We start from the raw sequence: 16,755 nt of genomic DNA, 5'->3' as shown, positions 1-16,755 counted from the left end.
AAACAGATTTTGAGGTAAGAAAGTAACAAGACGTAACTTTTCCCCAGAGCTGGTCCCGCTTTGGTTCCGTCCTGGTTATAGCTATGTGGAAGTGTTTTCTAAGAAGTACTGCATTTTCAAAAGGTGACAATAAGTCTGGTTACCTTAGATTTTCAGCATCTTTTAGGGCTCTAAACAGAGCACCCCAAAGGCCAGCCTCAAAGCCACTTGCTATGTTTGAAAATATAGACCAATATTTTACATACTGTATATTTTAGCTTGGCTTTGAACATAGCAAGCGCTATCGCGTAACATAAGGATTCAGTCACAGTTTTGTCACTCTAATATTCATGGACCAATCAATTTTAGGTAGTTGTTTCAGAAAGGATACCAATCTATTGGAGCACTCATCTGTCCTTTGTAGTTTTCAGCTGACAAAATCTAGTTCAAGAGCACAAAGGACCCAACTGAAGCTAACTGAAATATTCCCTTTGTCTTCTATGGGTACTGAGTCAGGTTCTATGTGCTTTAGTGTTGGATGATTACCCAGTGGCCAATACAAAATACTGCTATTCTTGTCTCATTCTTCAGAAACAGGACACACAGTCTTCCTCCTGGACCTATCATGGTCCAGAGTGCTCTAGGACAGAGAAAATGAATTATCATCCCTCCTTTAGGGTTGCATAGATTAGCAGGACAAGGCAGAAAAGTCTACACTGGCAACACTTCAGTTGTATTTGCATGGTGGATAAATAGAACCCTTTCATTCCTGGATACATACATGAGAGGCCAGAAAGAACAGTGAAATCATCAGCATTATAACATAAATCCTTCAATAAATTATAGATATGCCCAGATGAGTATGTGGATTTACTTTATAATTAGTTACTTCAATTTTTTCATAATTCTGTTTAAGTTCAGAATGACTTTTTTTTAAAACAATTAAAGAACATTTTCATTTATCTCTTCACTGCACGGAGTTCATCTGAGACCATGACTGAATAGATGAAAATATACCTCTTATTCCTCCAGTTCCTACTCAGTAAGCTTAAGAAGTTTAGACAACAGAGGCAGGATCCTGGTTTTTATCTAGGAAATCAGACATCCATAGAATCATTAGCCTCTGTCTCCTTTTTTTTTTTTTTTTTTGCAGAGGAGCTATTAGCACAAGTGACTTTTCTCAGAGCATTATACCAGCAGCCCTATCTTGTTTGTCTTAATTACTTAAGAAGTTTAACTCTGCCTTAGGTGTCTGAGTAATTATTTGCCTGAGCAAGGTGAAGGGGATCGGATCCTACAATATTGTCATACCTTGTTTGGTCACTGTGCAATGGTTTGGGTGCAGCATCAGCGCCAGGTCCTCAGTGTAAGTGTATGATGTTCCAGAAGAGTTAAGAGAGAGCAGGGTTTTGTCCAAGGGAGTATGATGAAACTTGTATCTAGTTGTCAGGCACTGAAAGCATTCAGTACTCTACAGTTTGAAATAACTGTTTCTACACTTTGCACTCGGCGAACTTTAGCTTGGTTAAAGCCAATTTTGGCATTAAGTCTTACTGCCAACCTGCTCATGCCTCACTAGGTCTCACCTCTCTTGGCTTTATTACTCTTCTACATATGTTCCTGGTGCTGCAGTCTGGATTGCATAGCATCTTTTCTGTTGGGTCCAGATTCGGGGCAGAAAGCTGATGTGGTACATCTGAAGGAAGGATTTGACTCATCTTTCTGTGAAGCATTAGGGCACTCAAAGGCTTTTGCAGTGTAAAATTGAATTCTTTTCAATGGCATTCCAGTATAGCAGATAAAACTTATTTTTTTTTCCTGAGATACCTACAGTATGGAAGAAACAACAACAAGAAAAAAGGTATAATATCTTAACAGAAATATTTCTTGCACTATGTCATAAGCAGCCTCATTAGTTTTTCTTTGATAATTAGCTGTAACTGTGTGAAAATTATTAGATGAATTTAAACAAAGGGATTTTTGAAAGAGAACTTGCATGAATACTTATTGTTGGTAAATTACTTAATAAAAGCCTAGATTAAGCAACATACAGCTAGTTTCACATAAAAATGCTGATTTTTTTCCCCCCTGAAGATTAACTGTGAATTCCATTAATATGAAGAAATTTCTGTCTGAATATCAATTAGAGCTTTAAGAAAGTACACTCATGCTGTTTTGGGGAAAGTCTGAGTCACATACACAGAGGACGTACAAGTGTGCAGTTAATGGCTTCAGCTTGTCTTTGTTTGTCTATGTGTGACCTGTGTAAAGGCTAAAGAGTGTCTGTGATCCCTGCTTATGTCTGGATTTTCCTCTGGTCATGTTGTTTTGTGTTCAGCTGCTGAAACACAGAAGGAGCAGCAGCAGAAAATCTCCTACCTAAGTCAGCTGCACTGAGCGCTTGATTTTACTAAGGTCTTTCAAATTTTGCGGTTCCTTATACCCCAGACGCTACAGAGTTAGGATTCTTCCTTTGTGGGACCAGCACACATTTCTTATATACCCCAGTGAGCCATTGAGTGTGGCAATGTGTGAGGAGGAGGTTTGTCTGGCCCCAAAAGCTCGGAGGCACATGCCTGGCTACATGTTGAGGTGCCCCTGGACAAGTCAGTGACTTCTGCGTTGTTGCTGCTGGAGCCTCCACCATTGCCATCAGAAGATGAGACATTGCCTTCACCCGCCATGACAGCGGCCAGGCGGTCTGCGAGGCCCTGCTGCTCCCCAGGCTCCACAGACACCTCCCATATGGCACCACCATTGCTGGCTGTCCCTCGCTCTACCAGCACCCTGGCATTGATTTGGCTGTCACTCTGGATGGCCTTTGCCAAGCTTCCTCACAATCAATACATGCATGAGAAGTGCAACTAAGTGAGGATGCTCGTGGGTTAATTGCTCAGCTGTCTGTATTACACAATAAGGGCTGGGATTATTCTCTCTGGATTTCTTACACAGGTAAAATAACACACAAACATTGCTACCAATGTAAAGCTTGGCTACCTAATGAGTGAGGATATTCAAAAAGCATACACAAGTTCATTTTCATTCAAAAAAATAAAATAAAATTGTAGAAAGGACATGATACAAAAGCATGTAAGACAGATTTGCAATTAAGTCACCTTTTTCTTCCCTGGAATTGAAACATACCTCTTAGAACAAATGGGCTAAGGCTTGGTACAGTAATAAGTCTTTGATTTGAATATCATTTTGAAAGAATCACACATCTCTAAAAGATTATAGAAATATAACTTTTATTTTAATGCGAGTAGTATTTTACTGGACCCTGGCAGGGTGTTAGAGAAATTATCATTTTCTCATTAGTCTAACTGCCAGCTAGCTCTTCTTACTTTCATTTTCTTCACAATGGAAGATGTCTCAGACAAAACGCTACTTAATCAAATTAATTAAGAAGGAGTAGATTTCTGAAGAATGAGATTCAGAGGGAATCGGTCCAAGAACTTAGCATGTTCAAGACTTCAAATCCCTTCTCAAGTTCCACGGACTTCAGTGGTATTTAAGTGCTGTTTTGAGTCAGGTCCTAAAACTGTGGTTTTGGGATTAAAGCAGGGAAAAAAATTGTTAGACAAAAAGGTGCCATCAAATGGGTTTATGAAAATGTGGAAGTGTTGCTGAACTTCTTGTCAAAATAATTTCTTTCAGAAACTTTCAGCTCTGTCAGCACCTACATTTTTTAATTAAACATTTCAACAAATCAGGTTGAAACAACTGTTTATTTCAAAATTTCTTTTTGCTATACAGTCATGAAGTCTGAAATCAAAACCTCATCTGACTTGATCTTTTTCAAATCAGTTGTTCCAAATAACTGAGTTTTGTGCCAAACTGAATTAATTATTTTTTGAACTGTCAGAACTGCTGATGAATGCAAAAAAGAATAAAACCAAACTGCCCATGTACAGGACTCCAACTTTGTGGGCTACAAAAAGGAGATCGTCCATTAATATTTTATTATAACTTAGCTTATTCAATTATTGTATGCAGCAATGTTAACTGCTGCGAATATAGAGTAGTTATTCAGTGCATAACCACCCAGAAACATATAATCACCCAGAGGGTGGTAGAGCACTGGAATAGGCTCCCCAGGGAGGCAGTCATGGCCCCAAGCCTGACAGTGTTAAAGAAGAGACTGGACAATGGCCTCAGACACACGGTGTGAACTGTGGGGCTGTCCTGTGCAGGGACAGGAGTTGGACTTGGTGATCCTTGTGGGCCCCTTCCAACTCAGGACATTCTATGATTTTATTATTCTATATTTTAGCATATATATTGAAAACAATAATTATTTCTTCAACTACAACATATTCAACTGTATCATATTCTAGGAAGAAATATCTAGTTGTTAGTCAATTGTGATTAATACTTCATTACTATATAATGCTCACTGTAAAAACTCATGCAGGCACCAACTGTTGTGTCAGGGTCTGTGCAATCAGGACTGTGAAATATCACAGCCTGGACCGGGTCTGCTAGACCTCAGTCTGTTACGATAGGATTCCATTGCGACATTCAGCATGATACAAAGGACTGGAGTAGAAACTAGATCGAGGTCATTCAGGAAACCTCTCCAGAGACAGACCCCTGCTTTCTCTGTTTTTCCTCAACAAAAACCTCTCTTGACAGTAGGCTTGTGATTTAACTGGGCAGGCAGTTAAACACCACATGCAGCGCTTCATCACTCCCCACCCCTCCCAGTGGGATGGGGTAGAGAATCAGGAAAGAAATAATAAAAAGGTAAACCTCATGGGAGAAGATAAAGACAATTTAACAGGACAGAAAGTGAAAAAAAAATAGCAATTATAATAATAATGATAATGATAATAATAAAAGAATATATAAAACGAGTGATGCAAAATGCAATTGTTCACCACCCATCGACTGATACCCAGCTATTTCCGAAGCAGTGGTCCCCTGGCTAACTTTTCCCTACTCTATATACTGAGCGTGACATCATATGGTATGGAATATCCCTTTGGCCAGTTTGGGTCAAGCTGTCTTGGCTGTGCTCCCTCACAGCTTCTTGTGTACCTACAGCCTCCTCATTGAAAAGTCCTTGACTTGGTATAAACATTGCTTAGCAACAAGCAAACCATCAGTGTATTATCACCATTCTTCTCATACTAAATTGAAAACACAGCACTGTACCAACTGCTAGGAAGAAAACTAACTCTATTCCAGCCAAAACCAGGACAAGGCTTCTGGTATTGGTCTAACCCAAAGCTTTAGGAGGCACAACAACATTTGGGCCTCATGACAGACAGTGACTGATCACAAGCTCAAAGATGGAGGCTATTCCTTTTTGTAGGGCACCTCAGATGTGTAGCCATGCTTAATGCCACAGCACTGATCTCCAAAGATGGGTAATCATCCTGGTTTGGTGACACCATGCCATGGAAGAGATACTGCAGTGCTGCTCAGTATTTTTGCTGCTGCAGAGAAACTTCAGGCTAGACTCAGCTGTGCAGGTCTCAGACTATAAATGTCACATCTGACAGATCTGCCACACCAGAATCCTGCCCATCTCTCTGTTTGTTTGAACAAATGTCCCTGTTTGTCTCCCAAATACATTTTTCAGGGGTGGCATGATAGCAAAGCACAGAGACAAAGGTATAGTACACATCCTTCTGTCTCCTCAAGGGTGGAAGAACTGTGTAGACCTCTGGTATACATCATGCGGCTTGGTGCAGCTCCCCTCAGACTGATTTCACCTCTCATGTTCAAGTCGTCTGTGGAGAGTCAAGTCCTCACCTCTCATGTTCAAGTCCTTTAAGGAGAGCTGGTTTCATTTGAACTTACTCAGAGCAATCTGATGCTAGCAATGAAGACAACTTTCTCACATGAAGCACATCTGTTTTGAATGGTTTCTGACCCTTTTTTGGCAAGGTGGTCAGCTGTGGAAAAACCAAAGCCCTTTGCCATGTGTGTTCCCAAGTGGAACATAGAGGTGAGGGGATGGGGGATGAGGCATGAAGGGGAGGAGGCACATCCACAGCTAATACTCCTTTCCTGAAGAAGATTTCTTGAAGAGGAAACCATCAAAAACAATAGAGCTCCTTCACAAATCTGTGATTCAGAGGGTGTAATGGGAAAAAGTTATTCTTTTCTGAAAGAATAGCTATGATGTATGTGATATTCATGAAAACCGCTAGAATCTCTGACTTGCAACAACCTCTGAAAGCTCATCCTCTATCTCCATTTACCAATTCTCTCCCTTCTTCTCCCCTCTAGCACCATCTTATTGCAAAGCCTCTAAGGGGAGGTGCCAAATAAGATGAAATAACTTAAATATTTCCTTAGAGAAATAAGAGGTACTCTCATTTAGAAGATTTTTTTAAAGCCTTACAAGAGAATGCTTTATTCTATTACATTTCTAAAGTAAAATGAAAGCAATAATGAACATTAAGTGGAATTAGCTGAGGTAAAGGAAAAAAAAATTGTACAAAAGTATTTCTGAAACCAGCTATACAGAAATGAAGAAAGCCATGTAACCAAGTAAAGAGCAACATACTGCAGATTTTTGTCCTAATTGTTCAGAAACGTTCTCTCCCACTCTCAGACCTTCTAGTCCAAGTTTGAGCCCGAAGCAAATTTTTACAGTAGAGTTATAAACCCATGAAAGCAGAGGTTTATAATGGAAACACTGGCACAATCCTAACTAATGGTGTTGTGCCATGGGGTGCCTCTGTAATGAAAAAAGAGTCTCTGTGCCTGTACGCCAGCCAGAATAGCTAGCAACACCCGAAAAAAGCAGAAGTAGATGAAACATCAGCAGCACTAGCTTTCTGAGATAAAACAAGTACAGGAAGTCCTCTGCTATAAAAGATTACAAACAAATAATTTGTCCCAGCTTTGAATAAATACAGAATAGGAGCCATGCTTTGAGAAAATGGTGGGTTATTAAGGTATGGAATTTAATATCATTGTCAATCTATAAAACTTTTACAATCTAGTCTTATTTGCACAGAGATTACATCCCCAAAGCTCAGTGCCAAAGACACATGTTAATAAGCTCACAACTTTTAATTAAGCAATATGTATAAGTAGATTCCCATTAAGCTGTGATTTGTGGGCTAGTTCATTACAGTGGGTTCCAGCCACCAGACACATATTCAATACAAATCAAGCAGCCTGCATATTATCCAGTTAATGTGAGCCTACTTGGGATATTTTATCACCAGTTTAGATTAGTGGTTGAGAGAACTATATTTTTTGTAAGACTGGGGGCAGCGACCAGAACCTTATAATGACCCCATGTTGTTTTCTTAATGAAACTATCCATCTGAATTGTTTAGCTGCAACTGGTAATTACTCATAGAGTTAATCATAGTTCTATTATATACAATATATATATGACATTCAACCAGAAAATATTTGCTCTCATTTGAATTAAATGCATGAAATAAAACATAAAAGAAGGAAATATGGATATTAAAGACATGGACAATAAAAATAATCCACATGTTTTATTCCAAAGATATTGATGACAACATTTTCCAGATCTTAGAATAACTTTCTTTTGAGTTCCTGAATTATGCTAAAATTTCTGCCCCCAGTTAGTGAGACAGGATGTCAAGTAGAATTTTTTCAATCAGCTTTACTCGTGACACAGTGTGGCATGACATTTCACATCTTTCTTGCTTAGATGGATTTCCCATTGATCACATCAGCAGTGAGGACTATACAGCAATCTGACACACCAGACTTAAAAGTAAGACAGATATTCTGCAATATTTAACAATTTTTTTTTTTTTGCAGGAGGTAGAAGTTCGTGGATCATTAGATCTAAATGTAGGAGAAATTACTGTAGTCAGATTTCTGGAAAATAATACTTCATCATAGCACATTCTTCTGGTATTCCTTCCATAACAATCAGTTACTGAATTAACTTTGCTACATACTTACGGTTATCATGAGTGACAATGTTGTTTTTAACAGCCCTTTCAGTAAGGATCCTACTGTACTTAACTGTAAGGTAATATGCATTTTATTTACTGATGGAACTTTTCCGTGTAACCTCTCTTTAGCCTCCATGAAACTACACAAATACTTAGGGTCAATTTTTTAAAAAAATTTATATTTTCTGGTTTGCTACTGAAATATTCTCTAAACATCCAATCTTAGCTAAGGTAATGATACCACCAAGAGCTGCCCAGTATTTATTTGGAAAACAGAATTTGCCATTCAGCCCCAGAGCAGTGGTCCATCATATTCAGTATCCTGCTAGCAGCAGCAGCTTAGACATGAGGTTTTATGAAACCGAAGTTGGAATGAGTGCCAGTAGAGGAGACTCTGAGCTGAAAAACAAAGGAGGCAGCTCCTGAGAAGATGTGAACTACAAATCAAGAAGACAAGGAGAGGAGAAAGATCATAATTAGCTGTAGCTCTAAATGTAACAAGAAGAATTTTTCAATCAATATGGTAAGCTGCTTGTAGCCAATTAAAAGACTGTAAAGTAGGTACAATGCCATATGTAGATTAGGGTAGTCTCATAAAAAGAGCCTTAAAGCAGTGTTGCATAGTTCATGAATTGATTTTGCTTGAAGGCTGGAAAAAAGGAGCTGCAATAGCCAGTCCTATAGTAACAAAAGTGGTGCCTTAGAGAATTCCATGAGGGGTAAATGATACAGTCAGAGGATTTTTACACATCCCTTTTTTACCAAAATTTCACCCCACCTCACCAGCTTTCATATACTCACACTGGCGCAAAAGTATAATGAAGATTTTTTTAATTATTACACTATTTCTGAACTAATTACAGCAATGCAGACCTGGGAAAAAAACTATACCCCTACCTTCAGCTTTAATTCACTGCTAAATCCCAGCACTTTGCCTTTAACAGCTCCATGGGATACAGCAGCATTTGGAGGAGTAAACTACCACAGATGACAGAAGATAAAGAGTTAAAAACAGTCTCCTGCAGCCTGCAGAGATAGCGTGGAGTCAAGGAAAACACCCAGACATACAGCTGTTGAGACAGGAGCAACATTACAGCCATTAAAATCAAATGTCAAAGAAGGAACAATGCCTATTAGCTTTTAGAAACCAAAAATGAACAGTTCAGTTTATCAAACAAATAGGTTGCACTATCCAATTACTAACTTCTGATAAGCACCATGTCAATTTTGAAATTGTACTGCTGAGTCTGTGGAGAAGAAAAAATAAATTTGAGTTATCCACATAACAAGGATAAAGGGAAGCCAAACTATTACTATCCTGACCTAATTACCCAGGCAAATCACTCCCTTTACAGAAACATTGCAAAGCCAGTAAAAACACTGCAGCCTTCGCTGACGAAGCTCTGACCTTGCATGAGGCCTCTTTCCTCTCCCGTTCAGGTCCTATCTGATCAGAAGCCTTGAGAAGTCATACAATTGGGTCCTTCACTTGAAGCAGTATCATCTTTTTGTTTCATCTTACCCAGGAATATAACAGTGAAGGCTGCATGTGTCCCCAGCTGAGCAGGCAGCGGAGGGCTGCAGCCTGCAGAGTGAATGGGACTCCCCATCCACCGCACATAATTAGGCAGAGCCACATAAAGCGGCTGGCAAGCATGCTAGAGAAAGCCAAGGGCATAACGAATAGACTAGTTTACTTTTTTAGAATAATGTCCATTGTGTTCAGGGAGGATGAAAAGGCTTCCATTGCTTCTTCAGTGTTGTTAAGTCTGAAGCTGGTTGGCAACCCATACTTTAGTGCTATTCTCCAGCCAAGGTGCATGAGCTATAGATTAAACATGGGCTGAATTTCTCCCTCAGAGCAGACAGAAGGAATTATGTGAAAACAGCAGCAGCAGAGTCTATCATTGAAAGCATAATAATAATAATAAAAACTCCTCATAAAATATGGCTGGTTTTTTTTGTTTTGGAAAATATGTTTATGTGGTTAAAAAATAAAGAATATTTTTCACACATTCTTATCTAACATATGGTTGTCACATATCTGGGCGGATGAAGCCTTCAGCTACATATAGCTAATGCTCACTTTGCCTTCTCCATATGTCCTGTACAAAGCTGGAGGAGGACACATATCACCAGGGATATGGCAATATTAGAGAGAAAGCTAATGCCTAAGTGGGATTATTTATGAATTTTAAAACATATAGCTACTTAACGACTTTGTTGACAACCCGAGTAGTGCTGAGAGTATAAGCCAACATAGAGCTAAGCAAGTTCCATTAGCGGACAACCATCAACTTCGATCCATCAGATGGAAATTTTGTGTCTCTCCTGCTGCCAGATCAGGTGACTTGGTAACTTTGGAGGTTTCTACATTAGTGTCTTGGATGAGCTTTTGGGACAAATCTTCCCAACATCCCCTCTCACTTCACACTGTGGCAGTCTTGGGGCACATTCACTGGGTTCCTTACTTGAAACTAGGCTGGAAGAACATTCCACTTCATTCCTGAAAGCTTATTCCAGGAATAAACCTATCTTACCCTGGCACCTAATGGCCATTAAGTCCACATGACCAGGTTACAACTCATCTGAAGAAATCCTTTACAACCTGTGTCTTATGGATGCCAGACCTTCAGCACCAGCTGTTTTCCTCTACAGACCTGTTCCTACTGTCCTGTACTACCACTAAGGTAAATGGAGACTCTCAGTTTTGCTTCCCCGTGCATTCTCACAGCATACACTTCTTACGTTTTTTTTAGTCTTGGACTAAAATGAGCATTAAAGTCCGTGTGTCATCTCTAATCACTTAGCTGTCTTGGAGGACTCTCACTTTGAAGATCTGTCTTACCATTCACAACATTTGCAGTCAAATAAGAAACACAGGACTTCAAAATAAACCTTCAAACCAGAGAGACAGACACAGACAGATCAAAAATCGACATCAGTTGCAGCTGTGCTGGGTGAAGGAATAACAGCATCACACACACCTGTCCTCACACCCTTCCCTCAAAGATGACTATGCTCAGAGCTGCTAGTGGAGTTGCTCATGCGAATGCTTTCTCACTTGGTTTTGGTTAAAATGGCTCTGCAAAGCTTGAACAGCTGAAAGAGAAGGTATTTGCTGCTTGTCCTGAAACGGGTGAGGCAGAGCTCCCATGAGACCTGCTCATACATGAGAAAGCAGCTGCAGATGATATCTTCAGGTGGCACAGCTGCTCTCAAAGCAGAGCTTTTGTCCACAACAATAGCAAGGGTAGAAGTGTATCTGACAGGAGGAAGTCTAAAAATTAGATGCCTGGATGCAGCAGCTCTAAATTTGGTCTCACTATTTTCTTTTTGGACCAAGTTGTAACTGTACCAGGTCTTTTGACATTCTCTGCAAAAATATCTCTGTCAACAGAACACAGACAAGCTCTCAGCTTATAAGTACAGCTGTAGCCTTGCATAAAATGTCACGTTCTTGATAAGCTGGGTTCATGTGCATAAGGCCATTGATTCATAGGGAAAAGCCAGCATTTAAGAGTTGTTAGTAGGTTGATGTGATATGGTAACCTTTCCATTGTCAGCTGTCCACAACATTTTTTATCCAAAATATGAGTGATTCTTAACAGAAATTTGAAAAAAATGGGAAAACAGGAGGCTATAACAAATTCCTGCCCACCACTTTTTAAAGAAAAAACATAATGTGATGAGACCACTAAAAATTTTAGGCTTTTCCATCTCTAATCTGAAAAAATAACATACATTCTCAGGTAGTTTAGAGCTTCTCTAATATATTCATAGATAATATTTGTGGAAAAAGACAAAAGCAAAAACCTTCGAACAATGATTTTTAGTTCGAAAGTAGGAAATAAAGACTTAAACAGCATGGATAACAGACAAACCCCTGAGAAGGTTTCAAATACATAGCCTTGCCACTGAAACCTGTCCTGCTATTGTTCTGTTCCCATGAGCACATGCATACACACACATTCACGTATTGGTTTTAGATGCCGAGATAGTTGTCTATTTCTCCAAATTCAGTGTGGTTATGTTTTCCATTGGATGGTGGAGTTTAAAATTTATCTGAAAAAATACTGTATGGTGTCTTTTTTTATCTTTAGTATTTTATTATGTAAGGACTCAGCGCCTTTGGAATAGGTGGCTATTATAAATATATGTCATAGTGCAGATCAGGAACAAGTAGCAAGATCTGTGCATATAAGTCCCATACAGAATGTTTTAGAAACATTCCCTATTATGTCTAGTTAAGTCAACCTTGTGTCATTATTTCATGTTAGTGTATATGACAGGATTGGCATACCCAGGAAAGATGCATCAGAACCATTACATGTCAGCCAAGAAAATGTAAAAAGGAATCCTGTGTTTGAAAACTAGGTTAAATATTATGTCCTTAAATTTTTTGAGAATAAAGTGTTATATTGGTACCAAAAAAAACGTGTGTTGTTTAAAGGTTTAAGGAAGTACTTCAGTTAAAGATTTTGTACAACAAGGGAAAAAAAAAAAAGACTTCTGAGTGCATATCTAAGCAGAAGAAGGTAGGGAATTAGGATGAAAATCTGCTGCAGCAAGAGAAGGAAGCATTGCTTAGACATCTTGTTTTAGAACATATATTGTAAAAAATTGACTTTTTTTTCACAGAGAAAGATTTTTGTAAATAAGCCAAGATTTTTACAAAATAGTCTTTCAGGTCAAACATCATTATCCTACACAATTAGTGGAAAGATTTTTGCTGTATAGGACTACACTGATTTCACTGAAGTGTTGTTAAGCACAAATGGAAAAGGTACTTGTTGTGGGCAGATCTCATCATTTTCACAGATCCTCAGAAATGTAGGACCAGTATAAAACTCAAAACATCCCCATCCAACCTTTGTACTAAAATAGATGAACTATCTAACTTATCCCTTCAGGATGGTTCTTTGCCCTGTCTCCAAAAAAAACCCAGAAATAAAAGTATTTGCAACAAGTTTAAGCCGATTGCATCTTATCTTTCCCGCCATGACCAAAGAAAATATCTGATTGTCCCGCTTACAATGAATCCCAGAAGAGGTGGTTGTATGAGTTCCTGCAATTACATACTGACATGAAGCTTTTGGTCTTCATCCTTTTAGTTTGTCCCCTGCTTCCTACCTTTTTCTCTTTATAAAGAAAACAACTTTCTAACCTAGTCATAAACCCCCCCCCCCCCAACAACAACAGAACAAAACAAAACAAACCAACAAACTAAAAAAAAAACCCAAACCAAAACCAAAAAAACAAACAAAAAACCTTAAAATAATATTCCCCAAAGAATGACACCAAGGAAAGCATTAAGGACTCAAGGTAGCTTCATGCACAGTATCCTCAGTCTTGTAATTTTGACACCTGAGCTGTAATTTTCTCTCCTTTTGAAGTTTGACCTTGCTGGTGAAGATGCAGCTGTGGCTCAGACTTTGAGCCATCTCCTGCAGGTGTCATTTACAGGACTTTTACTGTGCAGCTTCTGCCAGGTGACTCCTATTTCAGAGGAGGACAAAGCTTAGGAATAGTCTGAGACATGTTTATGTCTTCTCACAGCTTCCACATGTTCAGGCAGCAGATTTGAGTGTCTCCCAATGCCCACTGCTGTGCAGTAAATAGCATTACTGCTTGATATAAAGGTAGGCCTCAATGTCAAGACCTCTTCTGGTGTAAATTCTCACATCTCCATCATCTTTAACTGAGTAACCAAAAAACCTGTGCAGAAGATCAGGCTCCCCACCTCTAGATTACTGGATAATAATATCTTATCAAGGAGATATAAGAGGGAACCAGAAAAGCTCATCAAAATGTTCAGTGACATCGCAGCAGATTTATGAGAAAAAAAGATGTCATTATAAAGAAGAAAGAAGAAAAAAAAAAAAAGGAAAGGTCAAATTCATTAGTAAAAAAGGAAAAGAAAGGAAAAGAAAGGAAGACCTAAAGAAGGTACAGGAGATGTAACTATTACAGATCTACCAGCACTTTTGAGTTTTGTTGTTAAGAGAGAGGGAGGTTTTCTTAGGGCATTTCATTAAAATGAGGTACTGCTGCTCTTTATTTTTACATTTTCAATCTTTTTATTATCATAGTGATATGTCTTCAACTGCTTCCTTAAGCATTAAGAGCTGATTTATTTAATAAAACCGAGGACTGAACATCACTGGAAATACTGCTTCCAATGGAATGCTCTCATGCTGTGATTGGTGAAGTGCTAAGTAATTTGCTTTTAATGCTAGCACATACCACTTAGCACTATATTTAACTGAATGATGAAAATCACTCATTTTTCATCCCCTTGCTTAACTGGTGCTCAATGTAATCTATCTACTGTACTGTGAGCCTAGCGCCAGATATATTCTAATAGACCTTGCTCTCCAATCTACAACAAGCATTTTAATTTTTAATTCATACTTATGTCTTTATCCTTAAATAGAACAGAACTACAGATGGGGAGTATGTTTTAGATAATAAGAGCACAGTAGGTACCTAGGGAAACTACACCACTAAAAGGATTCTTTATTTACACTTTTCAGTAATGACTACATATATACAGCTACACGGGAGAAAATTGTTGTAAAGGAACATTGCATACACAGGCAATTACTATCCAACTATAACTGAGCATTATGGTCGATGTTGCTGATAAGAGCACTTCAGAAAACAAATGCAAAGCCAATGCCACTCAGTGTATATCAACCAAAAATCATGGGAACTCACAGAATTTGAAAACCAAAATTAATAGGTAGGATTTTATATTTTCAGCAAAAATGTAAGACAAATTTACTTGATATTTAAGAATACTTTAAATTCCGCTTTCGAGAATACATACTGTTGCAGAATTTTACATCCCAGATCAGACAAAAATCAATGGAGACATGTCAACGTAACTGAAGGAATAGAAGTGGTGAATCAAATCCATCATGCTGAAAAAAGTCTCAGGACCAGATCCACATTTGTTAAAAAATCAGCATATTTATATCAGAACTGAAGGTGTGGTGGTTCCTCATGTAAAGTCAGTCTTGTCATTAAACCAAATAATGGCATATTACCAACACTAAAGTCAAAATTTCTACAGAACCAGACTGGGATATCTTAATTCAGTAGTGGGAAACCTGATATAATATTGCCCAAAGCAGGTTTTATCATTACATCCAGTCACATTCAGAGACAAATCTGAGGCCAAGAAGATGCACAAAGTATGGTGCTGCCCACAGCATGTTGTCTTCTTGGTACTCTCACTCGGAAAATGCATTAGATTACAGATCACCACCGTAACTCATAGCAGAGGACGGTCATGTACACAAGCAATCCCAGTAGCCTGCACTGCATTGCTTGTGTCAGTCACTCATTGTGGGGTAATCGGTATTACCCCAGATGCTGGGGCAATTGGTGAAAAGCATGACTTCGCTCAGGTAGAAAAAATCCACAGAAAAATTCTGGGACTGGGTAGTTTCTCTTCAGTTAGTTTCTTTTTCAATATTATGCACGATAGTTTAAAGTATCAACAGGCAAAGCAAACATTAAAAAGGCAATTTTTATTCCTATTATGACAGAGAGAAGTCATCCAAGTAATATCTGATGCAATATAACCCACAGAAATCACATCACTTCTGGTAGACATTCAGAAGATTCTTAACACCATTTCTGTCTGGATGTAACACACACACACACGTATGCACATGCATACAAATCAATTAAAAGAAGAAAAAAAAATTGGAAACCAAATTGTTATCTTGCAAGCCCAAAGAAAAACTGTTTTCGGGAGTGAAATTTAAATCTTCAGGTTACTACCTAATACCATCTTAATGATTATTCAGATGGATGAGAAACATAGATTTAAGAATCAAAATTAATCAACAATGTTCAAGACTTTGGGAAAGATCTTGCAAAGGTAAATGCATCTGAAAAAGTTTTACCATACCAGTGTGAACAAGGGGACATCAGAAAAGCATACATTTTAGAAAAATGTCATTGATTACTGTGTTAATTGATTACAAGTTTTCTACATGAATGATTCAAGATAGCAGAAAGGTAAGACTTTTTCCATTTTCATCTGCATTTTCAGGACAATAAGGACCCTAGTACAGGGAAGACCAAGAATCAGGACAGTGGCAATCTGCCCTTTATTAGTACATTTGCTTCTGACACTGGTGACCTTGAACAAATGATTTCACCTTTCTTGCCTTTTTTCACCTTCTCACCTTCTCCTTCTATTGTGTCTCGCAGTCCTTGCCTTTGGGGCATGGACTTCATTTCTTATGCATTTGTATGAAACCAAATAAAATAGGCACTGACTGGTTCGAACTAACGAGTATGAGGATAACCTCCAGGTTGCTTTAAGCTGCTGTAGCTCCCAGGGAAGCAGGTCTGACCAACATTAAGACCCCAGCAAAATTATCTTCTCTGGGATCTTGTAAGTTTTGCAGCCTGTTGGGACTTGGCTACAGAACTGGTGGCATGAAGCCACCATTGTTCCTCTTCTGGGCATCTTTACAGCCTTGCAATTAAATAGTGTTGTGCTTTGAACAATTGCTGAAAACACTGTCAAAGTTTTAGTCATGAAACTTGAAAGACGAATCAGTAACATTTTCTCTACCATCACAAAAAGCATGAACAAGCAAACCTGAGAAATCTAGGAATGTCCAACTATTTGGAAGGAAAAAAATATCATATGAAATAATTATATTTGCATGATCCGATCTGTGATCTGATCCAATGAGCTCACCACACTGAAAAGCTTGTTGAAGCCACAGAAAAGCTAAGGATGGAGCATTTGCAGGACAGCACTGTACGCACAGAGGTGTGGATGTCAGAACTGTAGATCCTGTCAGACAGTAACCGTACCATGGCTGTGGATCAGGATGTA

The 16,755-nt window shown here is 38.6% G+C and overlaps 1 protein-coding gene across 1 annotated transcript in view; it reads right to left on the bottom strand.

Moving 5' to 3' along the window:
* Positions 1–2,474: 2,474 nt before the first annotated feature.
* The window catches only part of LOC135985007 (uncharacterized), a 138,288-nt gene continuing 124,007 nt past the window's right edge, over positions 2,475–16,755 (bottom strand). The window contains exon 16 of the mRNA XM_065627928.1: positions 2,475–2,812. Within this exon, the coding sequence (XP_065484000.1) occupies positions 2,475–2,812 (338 nt within the window). The remainder of the gene's footprint in view (positions 2,813–16,755) is intronic.

Source organism: Caloenas nicobarica, chromosome 2 (genome assembly GCF_036013445.1).
Source record: "Caloenas nicobarica isolate bCalNic1 chromosome 2, bCalNic1.hap1, whole genome shotgun sequence".
In the NCBI taxonomy this organism is placed as follows: domain Eukaryota; kingdom Metazoa; phylum Chordata; class Aves; order Columbiformes; family Columbidae; genus Caloenas; species Caloenas nicobarica.
This window is presented reverse-complemented; position numbering and strand designations above follow the sequence as displayed.